Source organism: Salmo salar, chromosome ssa04, assembly GCF_905237065.1.
Source record: "Salmo salar chromosome ssa04, Ssal_v3.1, whole genome shotgun sequence".
NCBI classification, from domain to species: Eukaryota; Metazoa; Chordata; class Actinopteri; order Salmoniformes; family Salmonidae; genus Salmo; species Salmo salar.
In genome coordinates, this window is record NC_059445.1 from 67,579,045 (window position 1) to 67,597,359 (window position 18,315).

Genomic DNA, 18,315 nt, shown 5'->3' on the forward strand with positions numbered 1-18,315 from the left:
TGTATGAAATGTATGCATTCACTACTGTACGTCGCTCTGGATAAGAGCGTCTGCTAAATGACTAAAATGTAAATATCTAGCAATATATACTGTTGTTTTGTCTGTATAGCATAATTTAAGATTACCAATGGTTAGCTTGGTAGCTAAGATATATCAGTTAGCTAACCATTTACAGTAACAGCAGTTCATTAATAATAAGTAAATAAACACTAAATCAGAAATTGAGAAATCTTACCTTATCTTGGAACAGCATGAGCAGCTCATTCATTAATGAATAGATTCATAGAATGGAATTAGAAGGGTGGCCTCCTACTTTGAAAGAACAGGAAGTGTTGGCTGTGCACTTGACCAGACATTCGACATTTAATCCCACCCACATTGGAATATAGAAATATCAAGTTTTTTTGTTTCATATGCAAAAACAAGATTTTTTTTCGATTTCCTTTTAAAAACGAACAAACAAACCGTTTTCACGTTCCCAATTGCTCGGCTTTAAGTCGAGAAACAAACGATCAAAACGTACATATTATCCATATGCTTACTATCTTGACAACATAGACACCAAAATGTTCGGTCAAGCCTCAAGATCAACATAATTCATTTTGGCTGTTGTTAAATCGCGTGCTGTATCACACAAGCTCTTCATCACTTGCCTGTCATTAAGAAAATCCTTTCCTGAATCAGCTGATGTTGCGCGCGATAATGTCCGCATGTAACTAAACAGCTAGACATCAAACTCACATCAAACAACTATTATGTGTAATTATTGAATGACATTATAGATTTTAGTTGTATTAATCATATTAAAGTTACTCTTTCTGCTAAGCGTTGGATTTTTCAAGCACACATTATTTTGGATATGTGTGCCCATGAAAACTGTTTTCACACCTTAACATAGGGAGATACGAAATGTTGCAAGGTTACAGTACACTTCCGACATCTCCATACAAAAAAAGTATCCGACAGCAATATCCAGGAATTTCACAGGATCAAGGTCAGTGTGTAATTAAATTGAAGAAAAAAAAGCCACAGTATTATTAATGGCTTTGTAACCGCTCCAAAAAAGTTGTACATTTTACATTTTAGTCATTTAGCAGACGCTCTTATCCAGAGCGACTTACAGTAGTGAATGCATATATTTCATACATTCTTTTTTTTTTTTTTTATACTGCAAATATTGCTCACTTGTGAAGGTAGTTTATAGAAAGACCCATGTGTAATGCTGAAATGTAACCACTTTTATCACATTACATGTGTCAGTATTTATTGTCACTCATTGGCATTGTATTTTACAAATCTAGTCTTCTGAATCATTAACAAAATCCTGTTTCAGATTATTTTGTTAAATTATTTCAAGGTAATTAATATAATTCTGCTGTTTCCCCAAAAGTATATTGCCACTAATATCGTAGCGTTGTTGGTGTTGAAAATGTTACAAATAGCGAATTGATACAACTGCGAAAAAATGGACAGTGCAACATTGGATCACGTTGTACAAATTCTGCAAGCTTTCGTATCAAAATCAAGTTGCCAGTCCTAAACGCAACAAAATGGCAGCTGCTCAGTGGCCCAAGCCACTGTATAGCCGACTTTACATTAGTTAATTGGCGTTAAATAACCTATGGAAGAATATGAAAATGTTCACACCACCAGTGCAGACATTATAACAGAGTGAACATTCCCCACGCGTTCTCATTTGTTTACATTAGTCATTTGGATATTTTTTTTTACCGCAAAGAACTCTGGGCCACTAATTTATTTGACGCGGTGAATTGTGGGCAGTCATTGGTCCTCCGAGACGTACTGTCAGAGAGAGAGAAGAGGAAAAGAGACACCCCACTCGCTGTATTTTTCTGGTTCAATTAATGTCAATGAACTAAGTAGACCCGACCAGGCCCAGCTACAATTGCATTGGAGTCTGAGAGACGCACCCAGTTAAGTAGACCGGAACTGACCATTTGTTTCAATGGTAAACGGCTTGTGTGAACTATCTTCATTTATCCACCATCTTTGTTACTGTCTGCTGCTCTTCCATCGGAAAAGATGGCTGCCTCGGCAGCATCGGCGGGTTCTACCCCCGGTTTTTGCCCTAGCTACGCCGTGATATGCTCTTTTCTAGAGCGGTATGGAACCTTGCTTGATTTACCGGAGCTTACATTTCCACAGTTGGAGCGATATCTCCAAGACACAATCTCAGGTATAGTTTGAAAAGCGCGAGCTACTGTGGGAAGATGGGACTCCACATTGCATAGTGTTCTGTGTCGTTCGTACTAGTTCTGTTATTGTGTGATTTCCAAACATAACCTATTTTATATACATGTATTGTTGTCCCAGATGTATTATTAGGATCCAGGGTGAAATAGATGCATTTGTTTAACCGTGAACTGACCGAAGATCGAAGGGCTTCGGTGAAATTTGGGGCTTTAAATGACAATTTATTTTCAAGCCAAGCCAGCCTTTATCTGCCAGGCACTGAAATGCACTTCATCACACAGTCTACAGAAAATATTGTGCTTTGAACTTTTGCACAAAGGTGATCTGTTTTTAACATTTATTAAAGTTTATTGGGCACCCGTATTATTCCGTTTAGGATTGAGTGTGTTGCGTTATGGACAACATTGTGTTTACAGTTAAGTAATGTTTTGGCATAGTGGTTCGCTCGCGCTGTATTGCGCATGCGCACGCTCATCTTCAGGGCTTCCTGCTCAATGGTGTCCTGCTGGAATTTCGCAAAGAATGGTCTGCTTTATTCAAACTATTTTGACGGATTTTGGTTGTTTGTATCACACATACTACATTGTTATTCCATACTTCCATATTATTGTATTTGTCATGTTACGTTTTTGTTTTATATTGTTAGGAAATTAGCAAACATGTAATTTCAATGCATTGTTTTAATAAATAAAACCATGTTGTATCATACATGCCTTTAATTTTGGTATTGTGCACTGCCCCAGTGTCTCCACTTTAGAGATGTATGACTTGTCTCCTCTCCAGCGCCCAGGAAGTTCCAATTCAAACTCCCAATAGACATCTCTGCAAGCGTTATAATGTCAAAATACGTTCGTTACTCAGCAAATATGGAGTTTCGGTGAGCAACGGTTTTCATTTACTTCGTTACGTCCGGTATGTACTTTCAAAGAAGGTTTAAATAAAAATGTACAACCCACCTAAAAAAATGCCTATTGGCACCTCCAATAACTGGCTTTACTGCCAAGCACAAGTCGGAAGTCTACAACAGTTCAATGAGGTCTCCAAGAGGAATTTATTTTGGTTGTTGTAAATGTTTATTTAGACCTTTTTTTGGAAGTACATACTGGCCATAACAGGAGTAAATGAAGATAGTTGCTCAGCTAAATTCCGTATTTGATGAGTAACTCATTTATTCTGAGTTTTTACATTATAAAGCTTGCAGAGCAGTCGAATCAGAGCTTTCTGTGCGTTAGAGGAGACTCATTGGCGACATCTCTAATGCACAGTTACTGGGGCAACCGTGCACAGGAGTTTTCTTTTTAATATGTGAAGAAATGTTTATTTTCTTATTCCCCACTCTCATCAAAACCTATTTTAATTCCTTTGTCTCCATTTGATATTAACTAATGCAAAACTAATTCATTTGAAGTGCTAGTGGACCAATACCTATAAATATTATGAAATGTCGTAGAATATGGATTCGTGACAGTGTGAGAGTGGGATTCATATTCAAGATATACATACTGTAGCTATTTATTGGCCTATACAATAGGTGATATGTGGTTGAGAAACATTGATGTTTACCAAATGGTGTCATTATCCCACCTCTCCCCTCAGTTCCAAAGACCTTGGTGGACCTTCACGTGAAGTTGTTGAGGAAGATCGGCAAGTCAGTGTCCGCAGACAGATGGGAGAAGTACCTTGTGAAGGTAAATAGATCTCAGAACAAGGCTGGACATTTTCTGTACACTCAGATACAGTTAGCTTTATTAATCACATTTAAAAATATTCAATTTTTGTAAAATACAGGCAGTGGCATGAGTCTGGGCATTCTGAATGATGATAGTATTGAGGTTAACCAATGGCTGATGGAATGTGTTTTCTTACAGGTGTGCCATGAGTTCAACAGTACTTGGGCATGGGAGCTTGAAAATAAAGGATACAAGGACATGTCTGTGGAGTGCAAGACTGGAATCCTCAAAGTAAGGTTGCAATATAGATATAATTAGGCTAGTTCTGCATGCAAAGACATGCAACATATATTTCCAAACAAGATGCAGGTGGTAAGAATTACGCTGATTTTCACATTCTTAAATAAGGCCTTTCTGTATGGTACAAAAGTAAATTCTCTGAAAATAGTCATGCCAGTGGTGGTGGGACATAACTTGTGCAGTTCATCCAAGTGTGTTGTTGTATTGCAAGTCATATTGCTGTTGCAATATTCCATAAAAAATATTGCAATATATTTGGCCATATCATGCAGCCCTACTAACATATATATTTTTTCTTCTAAAGGCAACATTTCTCATACTTTCTCTCTTTTCTATCCAGCATTTGTGTGAATGCCAGTTTGATGACAATGTAAAGTTCAAGACAGCAATCAATGAGGAGGATCCCGATAAGATGCGGCTTCTCCCCATTGGCAAGGACAAGGATGGCCTGATGTACTGGTTCCAACTTGACCAGGACAAGAATGTGAGGGTCTATGTGGAGGAGCAGGACGACCTGGACGGGTCTTCCTGGAACTGCATTGTCAGGTACTGTGGAACCATTGGAATGAGGGGACGGATGTGATTCAGGGGATGAAAGAGGCATACTGTTGTACTGCAGAGCCTAAATGTCAAAGGTCTTGTATTCCAGGTGGATCATAGATTACTTGATTTATATGTAATTTTACCACAAGATTACTAAACTGGAAAGAGTTATTTGAATTATCCATCTCTATACAGAGACAGAAACAGCTTGGCTGAGATCCTGGCACTGCTAAAGACTCAAATCGACCCAGCACTGTTGACAAAGAAAGAAGGAGAGGAGGAAGATGAGGCGAAAAATAATACTGGGGGAGAAGGTAGTGTTATATCAACAAGGCTTGTTACACCAATAATGTTGTCTGTTATTTGTTGTTTACTCACAAACATTTTCATGATATTGATATTGCATGAGTTAAGTAATTTGCCTGGAATTGGATCTATTTTGTCAAAGGTAAACAACTTATTTCCCTGATAGATGCAGTTCTAAATCTTGTACTTTTATGTTCTATGAATATATCATTCTGTTGTAACTGCAATTCCTATTTATACCTTTTCTCCTATAGGGGAAGTTAAAAAGACAGAGGATACCTCAGAGGATGAAGAGGACAAACCCTCCAAGGATACAGCTTCCTTAGTCTCCCCAAAAAACGAGATTACAGAAAAAGAGGAATCAAAACTAGACGAATCAGATGCCAAATCCTCATTGAGTGGCCTCAAAGACGAGTCGGAGTCAAAAAGCCAATCAGAGGAGCCTATGGTGGATGACAAGGTCACCATTCACACCCAGGCCATCAAAGAAGAGCCAATGGAGGTGTCAGAATCCAAAGAGAGCACAGCCACAAATGCTACAGAGCCTCTTGCAGAGAAACCTTGTCTGACGCCACAGACAGAGGAAGCCAAGAGGAAGACTACAAATGAACTCCAAAGGGCGATGAAGAATGACCAGCAGGCCAAAATCCCATTGAAAAAGAGAGAGATGAAACTTTGTGAAACTTTTGATAATAATAGTGGCGGTGGCAGTAGTATCTTTGTGCGAAACCCATCTGTTGCTCCTGTCAAAGAAGCTCCTGAAGTTGAGGAGACAAGTAAAGAGGTCTCTGATGCCCCGGTGGGGACGATAGAGTGTAAAAGTGATCAAATGAATGGTGATGCTCGGTCTGCAACAGAAAAAAGTGTCAATGATGGTTTGAGAGACTCTGCTGATGGCAAAAAACGGCAAACAAAAGCTGCTGCTGGGGAAGAATGTAAAGCAGTAGAAGCTAGTGCAAAAGGTAAGATAAACCTGGACAAGGAGAAAGAGGAGATGGCAAGCAACACTGAGTTGGCCATGGCCAATGAAACAAGTCTACAGAAAATGGTTCCAGCAGAAAAGGAATGCACTGAAGATTCAGAGGAAGTAAAAAAATCAGCCTTAAAAGAGGCTAAATCTCCGTCTCCTCTAATGACAAAGCCATTGACTTCATCTAAGAATGCAACAAGCCCACCGGAGAAGTACTCTGATTGTAAAGAGGAACAAAAAGTCAAGGTATCCAAGTGGGATGTAAAAGTGTGTCGTACAGAACACACGACCTATACATCAATAGAAACCGATAAAAACCCTTTGTCTAGTAAGTCACAGAAACCAGATGAAACTAAAGGAACAGATTCATCCATTACCTCTCAAGAGGTCAAGTCAGCTGTCTCTAAGGAAACAGATGAAACCGATAAAACAGTTGTCAATAAGGACGGTTATCCCCTTTCTGTCGTGAAAGATATGGAAAAACCACCGAGCACAAAAGGTACAGAAAAGTGGTCAAACCCTAAAAACCCAGAAACCTCAGTCATCACTAAACAAACTGGGAGACCTGACCCAATTACAGAGAAACCAGACCACTCTAAATGCATAAAGATGCCAACAGTCATAAAAAATACAGAGAAACCACCTGACAAAGAGGGTGTAGAGAAATGTGATGTTTCTAAAGATATCAAAACTTTTGTAATTAAAAAGACAGCGATTTCAGAAAAGAGTAAAGATGCTGAGAACCTGGCCATCTCTCAAGAGAACAATACGTCCTCATTCCTTAACAAGGCAGACAAACCAGTTCCCAATAAAGATGCAGAGACACTGGAGAGCACTAAAGAGACTGATAAATCGTTGGTCATTAAAATGACAGTGAAACCAGAGGCATCTAAACATACAGAGAAATGTCATAACCCTAAAGACATTAAAATGTCAGCTGTCACCAAGGAGAAACCTGCTGTAGGCACAGATGCGAAGGCCGCCGCTGAGATGAAGAAAAAAGCTGTCATGGAGAAAGAAGTTTTCTCAGCGTCTATCTGTAAAGATGAAATGAGAACTGTTGCTAAAGCGACTAAGACGCAGTCTGGACCAAAAGACATGGAGATGGCAGACGTCTCTGAGAAAACAACCCAATCACAACTGGATGAACCCAAAAAGGTAGAGAAATCTGCTACCCCTAAAGATGCTGGGAAATCGGTTACCCCTAAAGATGCAGAGAATTGTGCTACCCCAAAAGACACAGAGAAATCAGCAATGCCTAAAGACACAGTGAAATATGATAAATCGGCAGCGCCTAAAGACGCAGAAAAATTGGCTACCCCTGAAGATGCAGAGAAGTCTGCTAAATCAGCTACACCTACCCCTAAAGATTCAGAGAAGTCTGCTAAATCAGCTACACCTACCCCTAAAGATTCAGAGAAATCTGCTAAATCAGCTACACCTACCCCTAAAGATTCAGAGAAGTCTGCTAAATCAGCTACACCTACCCCTAAAGATTCAGAGAAATCTGCTAAATCAGCTACACCTACCCCTAAAGATTCAGAGAAGTCTGCTAAATCAGCTACACCTACCCCTAAAGATGCTGAGAAGTCTGCTAAATCAGCTACACCTACCCCTAAAGATTCAGAGAAGTCTGTTAAATCAGCTACACCTACCCCTAAAGATGCTGAGAAGTCTGCTAAATCAGCTACACCTACCCCTAAAGATTCAGAGAAGTCTGCTAAATCAGCTACACCTACCCCTAAAGATTCAGAGAAGTCTGCTAAATCAGCTACACCTACCCCTAAAGATTCAGAGAAGTCTGCTAAATCAGCTACACCTACCCCTAAAGATGCTGAGAAGTCTGCTAAATCAGCTACACCTACCCCTAAAGATTCAGAGAAGTCTGCTAAATCAGCTACACCTACCCCTAAAGATGCTGAGAAGTCTGCTAAATCAGCTACACCTACCCCTAAAGATTCAGAGAAGTCTGCTAAATCAGCTACACCTACCCCTAAAGATTCAGAGAAGTCTGCTAAATCAGCTACACCTACCCCTAAAGATTCAGAGAAGTCTGCTAAATCAGCTACACCTACCCCTAAAGATTCAGAGAAGTCTGCTAAATCAGCTACACCTACCCCTAAAGATTCAGAGAAGTCTGCTAAATCAGCTACACCTACCCCTAAAGATTCAGAGAAGTCTGCTAAATCAGCTACACCTACCCCTAAAGATTCAGAGAAGTCTGTTAAATCAGCTACACCTACCCCTAAAGATTCAGAGAAGTCTGCTAAATCAGCTACACCTACCCCTAAAGATGCTGAGAAGTCTGCTAAATCAGCTACACCTACCCCTAAAGATGCTGAGAAATCGGCTAAAAACACAGAGACTACCTCTAAAAAGATTGTTCTATCTTCTAGGGGACAGAAACCAGACACCTCTGAAGAAACTGAGAAACTGGCAGACACAAAGCCAGTTGCAGAAAAAGGAGAGAAACTTGTCACCTTTCAGGACGCCAAGCAATTACCCTCTCTCAAAAAGTCTGTCCCAGTGGAGGGGAAACAGGAGGAGCCTATGGAAATGCGTTTGGAAAAGTCAACACATGACAACATAAAGATCAAGGGACATGCTGAAAAAGGCTGGCCAAAAAAGGCTGTTAAAAGTGGAGTGAAGTCTGAGACCAACACTATCAAAGACTCAAAGCCCATGGACTGTGATGCACCATCAGAAAAACAGTCTGTTAGTAAGAAGGTATCATCTCTCACAGAGACTGAGGGTGAGACATACAAAAGCCATGACAAAGTAATCAAGGAAGATTCCACAACACAGGGATGCCCCCAAAAAGAGGATGGGAGTAAGGATGATCAGACTAAGAAAAATGACCAAAAAGAGGATGATAGAACTGAGAAAGATGACAAAAATTCAACGGTAGCAGAGAAATCTGGTCAGGCAAAAGCAAGTGAGGGGTCTGAGGAAGATGAGAACAAGAACAAAGAGGATGAGGACAAGAGTGAAAAAAAGGATGCAGGAACAACATCAGAGATCCAAGAGGAGGGAATTCGCCTGAAAATACGCGGGATTACCCACCGGAGGAGAGCTGAGCTCCAGAGAAAGGAGAGGGACTCTGGGTCAGATACTGGTGAGACTGGGAGATCCCTGAGGAGGTCACCCAGGATCTGCAGGCCGACCGCTAAGGGGGTGGAGTTCCAGGACAGGAGGCTGGAGAAGAAAGAGGCCACACCCCCTGTAGAGAAGGGTGATGAGGAGGAGAAAACTGTTCAGAGGAAACCGAGAGAGAAGGTTGATCAAGATGGACTGTACAAATCTAAGGTAAGTTCTTTCAGTAACTGCAGATATTTCTACATTCATATGTTGGATTGTGAATGCATGTTTTTGGATCAACAGTGTCTTTTAGATCAGGGATTCACACATTGTCAGCCATCAGGAACTTATGTGTATGCTGTCCTACATTAGCTTCATGAAACCCAAAAGTTAGAATGTTTGTGTTTATGATTTGGCTGTCAAGATGACATCTGTTTTCAGGGGCGACGGAGGAGAAAGACCCGGTGGTCCAACACTCGAACACAAAGGCGCAAAAATAATGGTTCTGGTGAAGACGATGAAAGTGAGTCGAGCGAAGAGGAGAGCGAGGAGGACAACAGTGATGAGAGCTTTAAGGTGGAGAGGGGCAAGAGGAGGAAGAGGAACAGAGAGAGGCACAGCGACGACTCTGACACCTCCTCGGATGATGACCTCCCTCCTAACGATGACCCCTGCAAACACTGCGGCCTCCCCAACCATCCTGAGCTGGTGGGTCCTGAAAATGTGATCCCTATTTTCTCAGCTCAATAAATGGCACATTGGGTAGCATATAGTTGTGACAATTCTAATGGAATTGCCCACATGGTGGGCTGCAGGGATCTGGTCAATTCCACTTAAGTTTCAGTCAAGTCAGAATGTAAATCAAATTCCAATTCCACATGTTTGTTATTTTAAATGCATTGAAGCGAATTAAAATTGGAATTTCAGTGTACTTTCTGAATTGAAATGGAATTGACCCCAACCCTGGTGGGCTGTCAGTGGTTATACTATATTCATAATATGTAAATAAACTGACTGATAAGACTACAAAATAATGTGTTCCAGCTAATACTCCTTCGTGTTCCCCTCACAGATTTTGCTGTGTGACTCGTGCGATAGCGGCTACCACACAGCCTGCCTCAGACCCCCTCTCATGATCATCCCAGACGGGGAGTGGTTCTGTCCACCCTGCCAACATGTAAGTAACCACCAGATGGTAAACAATTGGTAGTTGCACTACAGTTTGGATGATAGCCACATTATTGTTTTAAACTAACGGCTTGCTTTATGTGTGGTATTATTTGTCATTCTTACCCCTCTCTTCTTGTGACCCCTGCAGAAGCTGCTCTGTGACAAACTTGAGGAGCAGCTTACTAATCTCGATGCTTCCCTGAAAAAGAGGGAGCGCGCTGAGCGACGGTACCAACCTCTGAACCATGACCCTTGGTGTAAAACAGCAAATGACAACAGGAAGATAATGTAGCTCATAAGGTTGTTTTAAATAATTGTATTTTCTCCCTCCAGAAAAGAGCGGTTGGTCTATGTTGGAATCAGTGTTGAAAACATCATCACTCCCTCGGTAGGCAGCATTTGGTTGCTATGGTTATACCATCATGGAAGTCAATTGCAACACATCCAGAATTCAGTGTGTTTGTAGGACATCTGTGTAAGGTCTGTCACACTGTTCATTGCCTAGCCTAGACTGATGTCAGCATAAATGTTTGCTTCCTATATTGTACTGTGAACTGACACATTGCCAACTGTCATTTTTAGTTGGAGGTAGAGGAAGAAAGGGAGGAAGAGGTGGTGAAGAAGGAGAAGAAGGAGAGAACCAAGAGCTGGGGTCGAAGGTCGACAAGGGCAAAGAAAAGCATAAGCTACAGGTATGATGTCTGCACTGAACTCATGGTTATCAGAACATTGTGTGCTGTGTGTGGCTGGTCTTAATTTATTGTTTCAGTATGGTGGCTGATAAATTCCCTGAATAATTTCAATGTCTTGTTTGCAGGTTTGATGAATTTGATGAGGCTATTGAGGAGGCAATTGAAGAAGACATCAGAGAGGCTGATGGTGGAGGTAGCAAGACATTATGGAATATGGCAACCAAGTCCCAGAATTATGACTTTCATTCAATAATTTATGCTGCGTTTTATTGATGTTCTGAAATCATTTTTGGCTGCATCATTTCATCTGTGCAAACATGGTGCTTGCTCAGATGCCCTAATAATTGTGCACTCCTTTAATAAGGTTTACGAAGAGTGAAGTCTGAGGCTGTATTTCATCCTAAGATAATGTTCCCTCTCTGTCCTCGTATACATATCCACTCCTATCAGTTCTGTCAGGAGGAGTGAACCAGGGTAAAAGAGGGATTTTCCCTGAATGAAATGCAGCCTCAGAGCCTTTTAACTTATGTAGACTGCAAACAATCTTTGTGTGCCTGTTGTATTGGGTCTAAATGTTAACATGTGCTGCCCTCTACAGGAGCTGGTCGAGGCAAGGACATGGCCAACATCACAGGCCATAGCAGAGGGAAGGACATGTCCACTATCCTGGCAGCAGGAGAGGGTGGCGAGGGCAAGGAGAATGGGTGCCCGCCGCGGCCCAACGCCGGCCAGCGCAGGAAGAAGCGCCGGCGTCTCAACGACCTGGACAGCGACAGCACTATGGAGGAGGAAGAGAGCGAGGACGAGTTCCGTCTCAGTGACAGGTAGGTTCATTAGGAAAGTGGTAGGGGTTCATGAATCAGAACAGGGAGGTTGTGTTCATAAGGCACCAATGGAAGACAACGAACTGAAACGCGGAGGAACTACATGGACTTTTTTTGTTTTCCACTGCAAAATGTTTTTAAACATTTCCCCACTGTGTGCCATAATGAACACAAGCCAAGGTTCCACTTCATTGATGGCTATTACAGCCACAAAGATGTGACACAAAGGGGTGTTGAATTAATTTGTCACTCATTATTCTCTGTTTTTTTTCTCTCTCCACTGCACACTTTTTCGTGTAGTACGGGGGAAGAGGAGTTTGTGGCGTCGGACAAGAGCGATGCAGAGAGCGAAGTGGCAGTCGACTCCAATGACGACAGCGACTTCGGCAGCACACAACTCAGAACCGCCAGGACAAGGAGGCCAGCCAAACGTCAGAGGAGCACTCGGCTGCGACGGCGCCGCAGACCACGAAGGTACTCAGACGATGAAGAGGAGACGAGTGAGGAAGAAGAGGAAGAAATGGGTACGTTGGCATCGTCATTTCCTCTGTGGTTTGAAAGGACATTACACTCCGGAATCAAACTTTGTTAGATGTTTTCAGATCTCAAAAGTGGTGTTCTCTTGGGACAAGTTCCAGGCCATCTGTTTTGTTGATTCAGCTTTATGCCGTAATCGAAAATTAATTGAAAAGGTCCTTATTTGTGGCGCTTATCGGTTCCATTCATTTGGAGTTGAGGCCTTCAGTACGCTGGTTAGACACAGCCAATTGTGTGGGATGTGGATCTATCTTTTGCTTTTAAGGTCTGAAAATGTCTGTGTTGATTTTGTAATTGTCCTTCTAAAAACCCATAGGTATGTGATGTGGCTCTCTTTCTGTGTTGACCTGTGTAACTAGTGTCGGAGGGCTCCAGCGAGTTCACCGATAGCGACCTGGACTGTAGCCGACGCCGATCCCGCCGGAGTCAGACGACGAAGCAGGTCAACTACTGCGAGTCGTCCGGAGACTCTGACGGCTCCAAGGCCAACACAAACCGCGACAAAGTCAAACCGTGGCGGCGCCTCGCCAGTTCAGACAGCGAAGGTCAGGCAGACATTTATTTTTCTAAATGCGTGCTCTTTGCCTCACCGACCCCGCCATTAGCATAGGTTCTCTGTAGGATGTGTGTAAACTGTAGTTAGTTGGCTAATTCATTTGTTTATTTAACGTGTCCTCACTTGCCATCACTTTTGACTGCTATTAACAATATGGTTTTATCTAACGTCCATTGTTTCCATGTACCTGGTTCTTTCAGCAAGCTCCTCCAGAGGCTCGGACGACAGCGAGAGGGAGAGGACTAGGTTAAAGAGGAGGGCCGACTCATCCGAGAAAGAGTCCCAGCAGCACCGCAGACGACTTTCGCTGAAACGGCGGCGAGCCTCTGAGGAGGACGATGACGACCACGATTCCGATGAATCATCGGAGGGAGAACGTCCTGTCCGCAAGCGTGTGAACCGCATCGACTCGGACGACTCTGACGAGGAGGAGAAGGAGACGAAAGAAACCAGGGAAGAGGAGGAAGGGGGGGTGCTGGGGAAGGGAGCCAGCCCATTGGACTACAGCCTGGTGGAGATGCATCCCCCCACCAACGGACAGAGTCCCATCAAGGCCCTAGAGGGCTTGGCTCACATTGGGCCCCAAAAACCTGGGGCCACAGCTGTCGGCATAGCGCCCAATGGACTGGAGTTGGCACCACAGGATGATGATGAGGATGACCTGCTGGGGGTCACAGACCTGGTGGACTTTGTCTGCAACAGTGATATGTTGTAAAACCCAAGTTGTACGTTTGTTCTTTTCTGTTGTATTTTTTAAAATGTTTTTGTCCTGTCCTTATTATAAAAATGTTTTATTCATCTTCCTTGTCCCCCCCCCCCCAATTAGTATGACCCCATCCATCCGTATGAACTGGACATCTTATGGGGGGGAAAGTTCATTGTCTTCACACTTTAGCACCTCTCGCAGTGTGATTGTACAGTCATTGAGAGCACTAACTCCGAAGGTTGTTAAGTGGCATGTTACTTTGCGTTGCATTGTCTTATCCTCTGTACTCGGTCACCGATGGACATGTGGGTCAGATACTTGACCGTAAATGACACACAAATCAACCTACCTGTTTCTCCAGCCAACTTCCAGGGTTGTCTACTCAGGGGTCCATCCACTACCCCCACATACAAAGAGTCCATCTCCCAAATTCTTGGTTGTGTTCATTAGGCCCCAAACGGCAGAAAACAGACAAACCGAGAGGGATTTGTCTGTTTTCTGCCTTGCATTGTCCATTTAAGAAATGCTAATTTTCCGTTGTGTGACCTAATCAACATGACCCATGACTTCCTGTTCTCCTGAGAGGCACCTCTCAGTGTTCCTGCCTGGGATAGAGGACATTTTATTGTATGACATTACTTAATTGTTTTTTGGTAGGATGTAGATGTGTATTGTTGTTCAACATTTTTATGAGAATAGATGTCAGGGGTCAAACTGCATTCCATTTACGACTTAAATGAACAGTTTTGTGGATTAACTGCTGGAAACCAATCGTTGTTTTTATCCCCCTGCTCTTTAACCCAAACTTTAAATATGAATGTCTTTCACTTTTTTGATATTTGAATTCCACATTTTAATCCTCTTACATCGATCAAACTATTTATTCTTTGTTTTGATGTGTTCAATTCTATTAGTCAGTTGTTTGATAAGCTAAACCATTACACAGGTTTCCCACTTTCTTTTATAGACCATTTACAACAAGCACTGGATGAAAAAGCATGAGCATAACCGTTTTCAAGTCAGAATTCCCATAGGAAAACGGGACACAGAATCATCATCATCATCATCATGCTAGAAACAGCTTTTTTTAACTGACAGACTGGGAGACCAGACCCACAACCGATCCCATACTTTCTAGAAAATACAATCTCCAAAAGTGTTTTTCTCATGGATTTGGTAAATTGTTTTTACCCAAAGTATTGAAATGTTGTACTGCAGCCTATATCCCGTTTTTATTTTTATCAAACGTTCCCATCAAGTGGTATTTTAACCGTTTTTAATTATTGTTACAAAACACTATCAAGGCAGCTAGCTCCTCAGTGCATCACGCCAAATTACAGGTGTCATTTAATCAACATTCAAATCTGTTAACTACCACCACATTGACAAGACTTTCCTTTAAATGGAGGTTTGAGTGTATTTAATGTCACCAACTAGAGTAGACCAACCCTGATCTTCTCACCTCTGTGTGCACATGTTTCTAAAAACCCTAGTTTAGTTTTTGTGTACGTATAAATATAATTTTAGTGTGTGCTGCCTACACTATCAATGGATTAAATGCCCATGTTTTAGACTTTTTTTATATGCTAATATTCGAAGGGATTTGTTATGTACAGAATTTTCTGCCAACTTTCTCTGTTCCTCTCAATAACCATGTCAGCATTTTAACCATTATTTTACGTACGTTGTGTTTTTATAATGTATTTCTTTGTATATCAAATCATCCACTTATTGTTTTCCTCCTTAGCAAACCAAGTGGCATACTGTTTCCTATGTACCTTCTTGTCGATACTGTGTGTAGGTTCAAAACCTTGAAGTAAAGGTACTTACTGAGTGTACACCTAACTACCTGTCGTTGTTCATCAAGACTATTATTTTGAAAAAAATATATATTTTTTAAATGTCCCCTGGTTTTTTTCGGAACACTCTGCCACTACCAGTGTTGATTGTAGAGAACACTACCCTTGCTCTAGTCTTCCCTCTACATCTTACTGCATCAACTGGAGACTAAATAAATGTCTCCCATCTCAGAAAGCCTATCATTTGTTCTCAAATATGAGCTCATTTTGGTTTTAGGGTTCCATTTTGAGGTCAGGTAAATCACTGCCTTTCTGGGCCTATGTTCAAAAAGTGTCTCAGAGTAGGAGTGCTGTCCATATATTATTCATAATGATCTAAAAGGCAACTGATCCTATATCAGCACTCCTACTCTGAGACTGTGAATGCAGGCTCTGGCCTTGAATCAAAAGAAGATTATGAATTAACGGCATGCTGGATTCATCTTTGTTAGGGAATGATATACCAGAATGCAACTTGTTTGGGGAAATGGTCCAGACCATAAATTGACCTCTAATGTTAGTGTGTATATCTAGTTTTTGCTGTAATGTATATTTAGAGGCATTTTCTTTTATCATGGAAATAAATATATTTGGCAATTATTTATGATTGCATCTGTTTATAATAGTTTTCTTTGTAGAGGGGTTGTGATATTGGCACCACTGTTTTGTAATGAATTCATTGGATATCTGGCATGTTTGTTGGATGTTATTATGTTATGTGCAGATGCGTTGGCCACCTTTAAGGATTTACGAGGTTCAATAGCCACAGACCTCTAAACTCCTTTGCTCAGCAGTGTTCCTTGTGTCTTGCTACTGAACAAGAGAGCATGAACCAACCACTGGAGGCACGGACTACACCTGGCAGGACTGATGTTGTGTTCAGTAAGCATAAAATGGTAGAAAACAGAGTGAAATGGGGAGGTACTAACTGAACTTGTCCAATATGAAGCCCTTGTTTTCATTTTCAGTTGTGCCCCAATGAACATGACCCTGGACACAAAGGTGGCAATCGTCAGAATCATGGGAAAAGTTCAAGATAATTTGTCTTTTGTAAAAAAGTGTTGGCATGTGTTCATCACTGATGGTAAACTTCTTATTAGTCTTGGTTAATCACACAATGTGTTTAATACTTCAAAGTGTAAAGGAAGATTTCCGAGGCTAATTAAAATCATTTCTGAGCTGCCTGCAATGCACTCAGCTAACATGATAATATTGACTACAGTTACCGCACCATTAGTTGGACTGCCCCAAAGCTTCTACTGGCAATTGCATTGTGGGAATCGGATGCAAATGACTAGGGTTAGTTTAACCATCGTTTTGGGATGAAGAAATGTATGATTTCTGATGTAATGTTCTCAAGCGATTACGTTTATCACCTGTATTTCATGAGTATGACATGGTGGGCCTACTTAATTTTAAATGACAAATCTGTTGGAGCAAATGATCATATAAAGGTAGGAGTACACTAGTTGGGAGGGGCAGTCTGACACAGGCAGTCCTCTGCCAGGGGGAAGTTGGTGCCAATGATTTAAAAGTGTTTGTTCATTATTATTGTTTATTACAGGTAGAATTGGAAGACTGGGGGACAACTATACTGTAGGTCTGGTATATCAACATTAGCTTGTAGATTGGTTTTCTATGTTTTGTCTGTTAATCTTCAATACCTTTTTGTTAACTTTACTCTATTTTCTTTCATATTAATACGATCTTGTACATTTGTCATAATAAAAAGCTTTTTTAAACAAGGAATGGTAGGCCTACTTGTTTTCTGTCGCTTGAAAGGGGCGTGAGTACAGCATGATAGTGTGAAATATTGATACAATCAGCTTTCTGACTAATGCAGGCATATCCACTTGAGAACCGTGCTTCTACACCTGCTTGCTGTTTTGGGTTTTAGGCTGGGTTTCTGTACAGCACTTTGAGATATCAGCTGATGTAAGAAGGGCTTTATAAATACATTTTATTTTATTTGAGAACATCTGGAGAAAGTGTTGAGGGGGCATGTTTCCTTAAAGATGCATTCATGGAAGTAGTTGCAATTGGATTCTCCAGAAATGTTGACTTGCGTGGTTGCTGTATGGTTTATTTACATGTCTTAACTCATGAAAACAATATTTTAGGTAGTTGTTTTTGTTGCTAATCGGTGTGGAGAGGTGTGCCCCTTTCTGTCAAATTAGGTCATTTCTGGAAAATACTTGTCTATTTTAGGTGGATTTTTGGCTCAAGGGCACCCCTAGTTGTTATTAAAGATCCGTATGGTTTATTTGCGAGTTTGTTTTGCATGGTCGGGTGCCCCGGGTGAATTGGAGAGGTAATTTACGTACCAATGGAATGGTCTACAAATAACAAACTCCGCACACTGGGCCTTTTAAAACGAACTCGCCCACTTTATAAACAACCAAATTACAGCGCTCAGAGGATAAATCTGCTGCCCCGCCCAAATCTCAATTAGACTACGCTCCGCCAACTACAGAAACTGGTGAGGAAAGCAGTTCGTTTAGACTAAACTTTAGAGTAAAACAACAATCGGAAAGGGGTCTCAAAAATACTTTCACAACACAGCAAAACAATTAAAGGAGCGCAGTATCATTCTCGTAACCGAATTGTCCAGGTAACCTCAAAATTCTCCGGACATCATAGGTCTTTGTTTATAAATCTGCAGATGGGTGGAAACTATCCTATCAACATGTTTAATTCACTCCAGGCGGGTTGGGAGGACAGAGAAGCCACGATGGTGAATCTGAAAAACGTATCTCCTCCAAGTGAAGGAATACGGTACAATCAAGGTGAAATCACCGCTGTTTGGAATGGCGAAGGGCTTGGACCAGGGACTCTGTACATTGCAGAAACGTGAGTTTTTCCAGATTATTTATCAAGAAACTGCGCGATTTGATTGAAGTCGACTAGTATG

At 41.5% G+C, this 18,315-nt stretch overlaps 2 protein-coding genes across 5 annotated transcripts in view; both read left to right on the forward strand.

Moving 5' to 3' along the window:
* The first annotated feature begins 1,777 nt into the window (after nt 1-1,777).
* On the forward strand, nt 1,778-16,004 carry rsf1b.1 (remodeling and spacing factor 1b, tandem duplicate 1). Of its 2 annotated transcripts, none has more exons than XM_014197716.2 (16): nt 1,778-2,197; nt 3,811-3,902; nt 4,083-4,175; nt 4,525-4,730; nt 4,923-5,041; nt 5,288-9,309; nt 9,523-9,789; nt 10,154-10,258; nt 10,400-10,479; nt 10,585-10,639; nt 10,834-10,943; nt 11,069-11,136; nt 11,542-11,767; nt 12,068-12,291; nt 12,664-12,849; nt 13,061-16,004. In XM_014197716.2, the coding sequence occupies exons 1-16, from the start codon at nt 2,044-2,046 to the stop codon at nt 13,573-13,575; spliced, it is 6,522 nt and encodes a 2,173-aa protein (XP_014053191.2). In that variant the 5' UTR covers nt 1,778-2,043; the 3' UTR covers nt 13,576-16,004. The 2 variants fall into 2 exon arrangements, with proteins under 2 accessions (XP_014053191.2, XP_045573225.1); XM_045717269.1 differs by having other exon boundaries at nt 1,778-1,969.
* A 1,680-nt stretch (nt 16,005-17,684) lies between these two features.
* Nucleotides 17,685-18,315, forward strand: part of LOC106603712 (methylosome subunit pICln) — a 30,254-nt gene continuing 29,623 nt past the window's right edge. Inside the window, exon 1 of one of the 3 annotated variants that reach the window (XM_045717270.1) lies at nt 17,685-18,254. In XM_045717270.1, coding sequence (XP_045573226.1) covers nt 18,067-18,254 — 188 coding nt within the window. In that variant the 5' untranslated portion in view covers nt 17,685-18,066. The remainder of the gene's footprint in view (nt 18,255-18,315) is intronic. The other 2 variants (XM_045717271.1, XM_014197721.2) reach the window with 2 other exon arrangements.

Coding starts and splice junctions, on each gene's coding strand:
- rsf1b.1 (XM_014197716.2), top strand. CDS start 2,044: ATGGCTGCCTCGGCAGCATCGGCGGGTTCTACCCCCGGTTTTTGCCCT. Junction 3,903..4,082: donor GGGAGAAGTACCTTGTGAAG/GTAAATAGATCT, acceptor GTTTTCTTACAG/GTGTGCCATGAGTTCAACAG. Junction 10,259..10,399: donor TCTGTCCACCCTGCCAACAT/GTAAGTAACCAC, acceptor TGACCCCTGCAG/AAGCTGCTCTGTGACAAACT.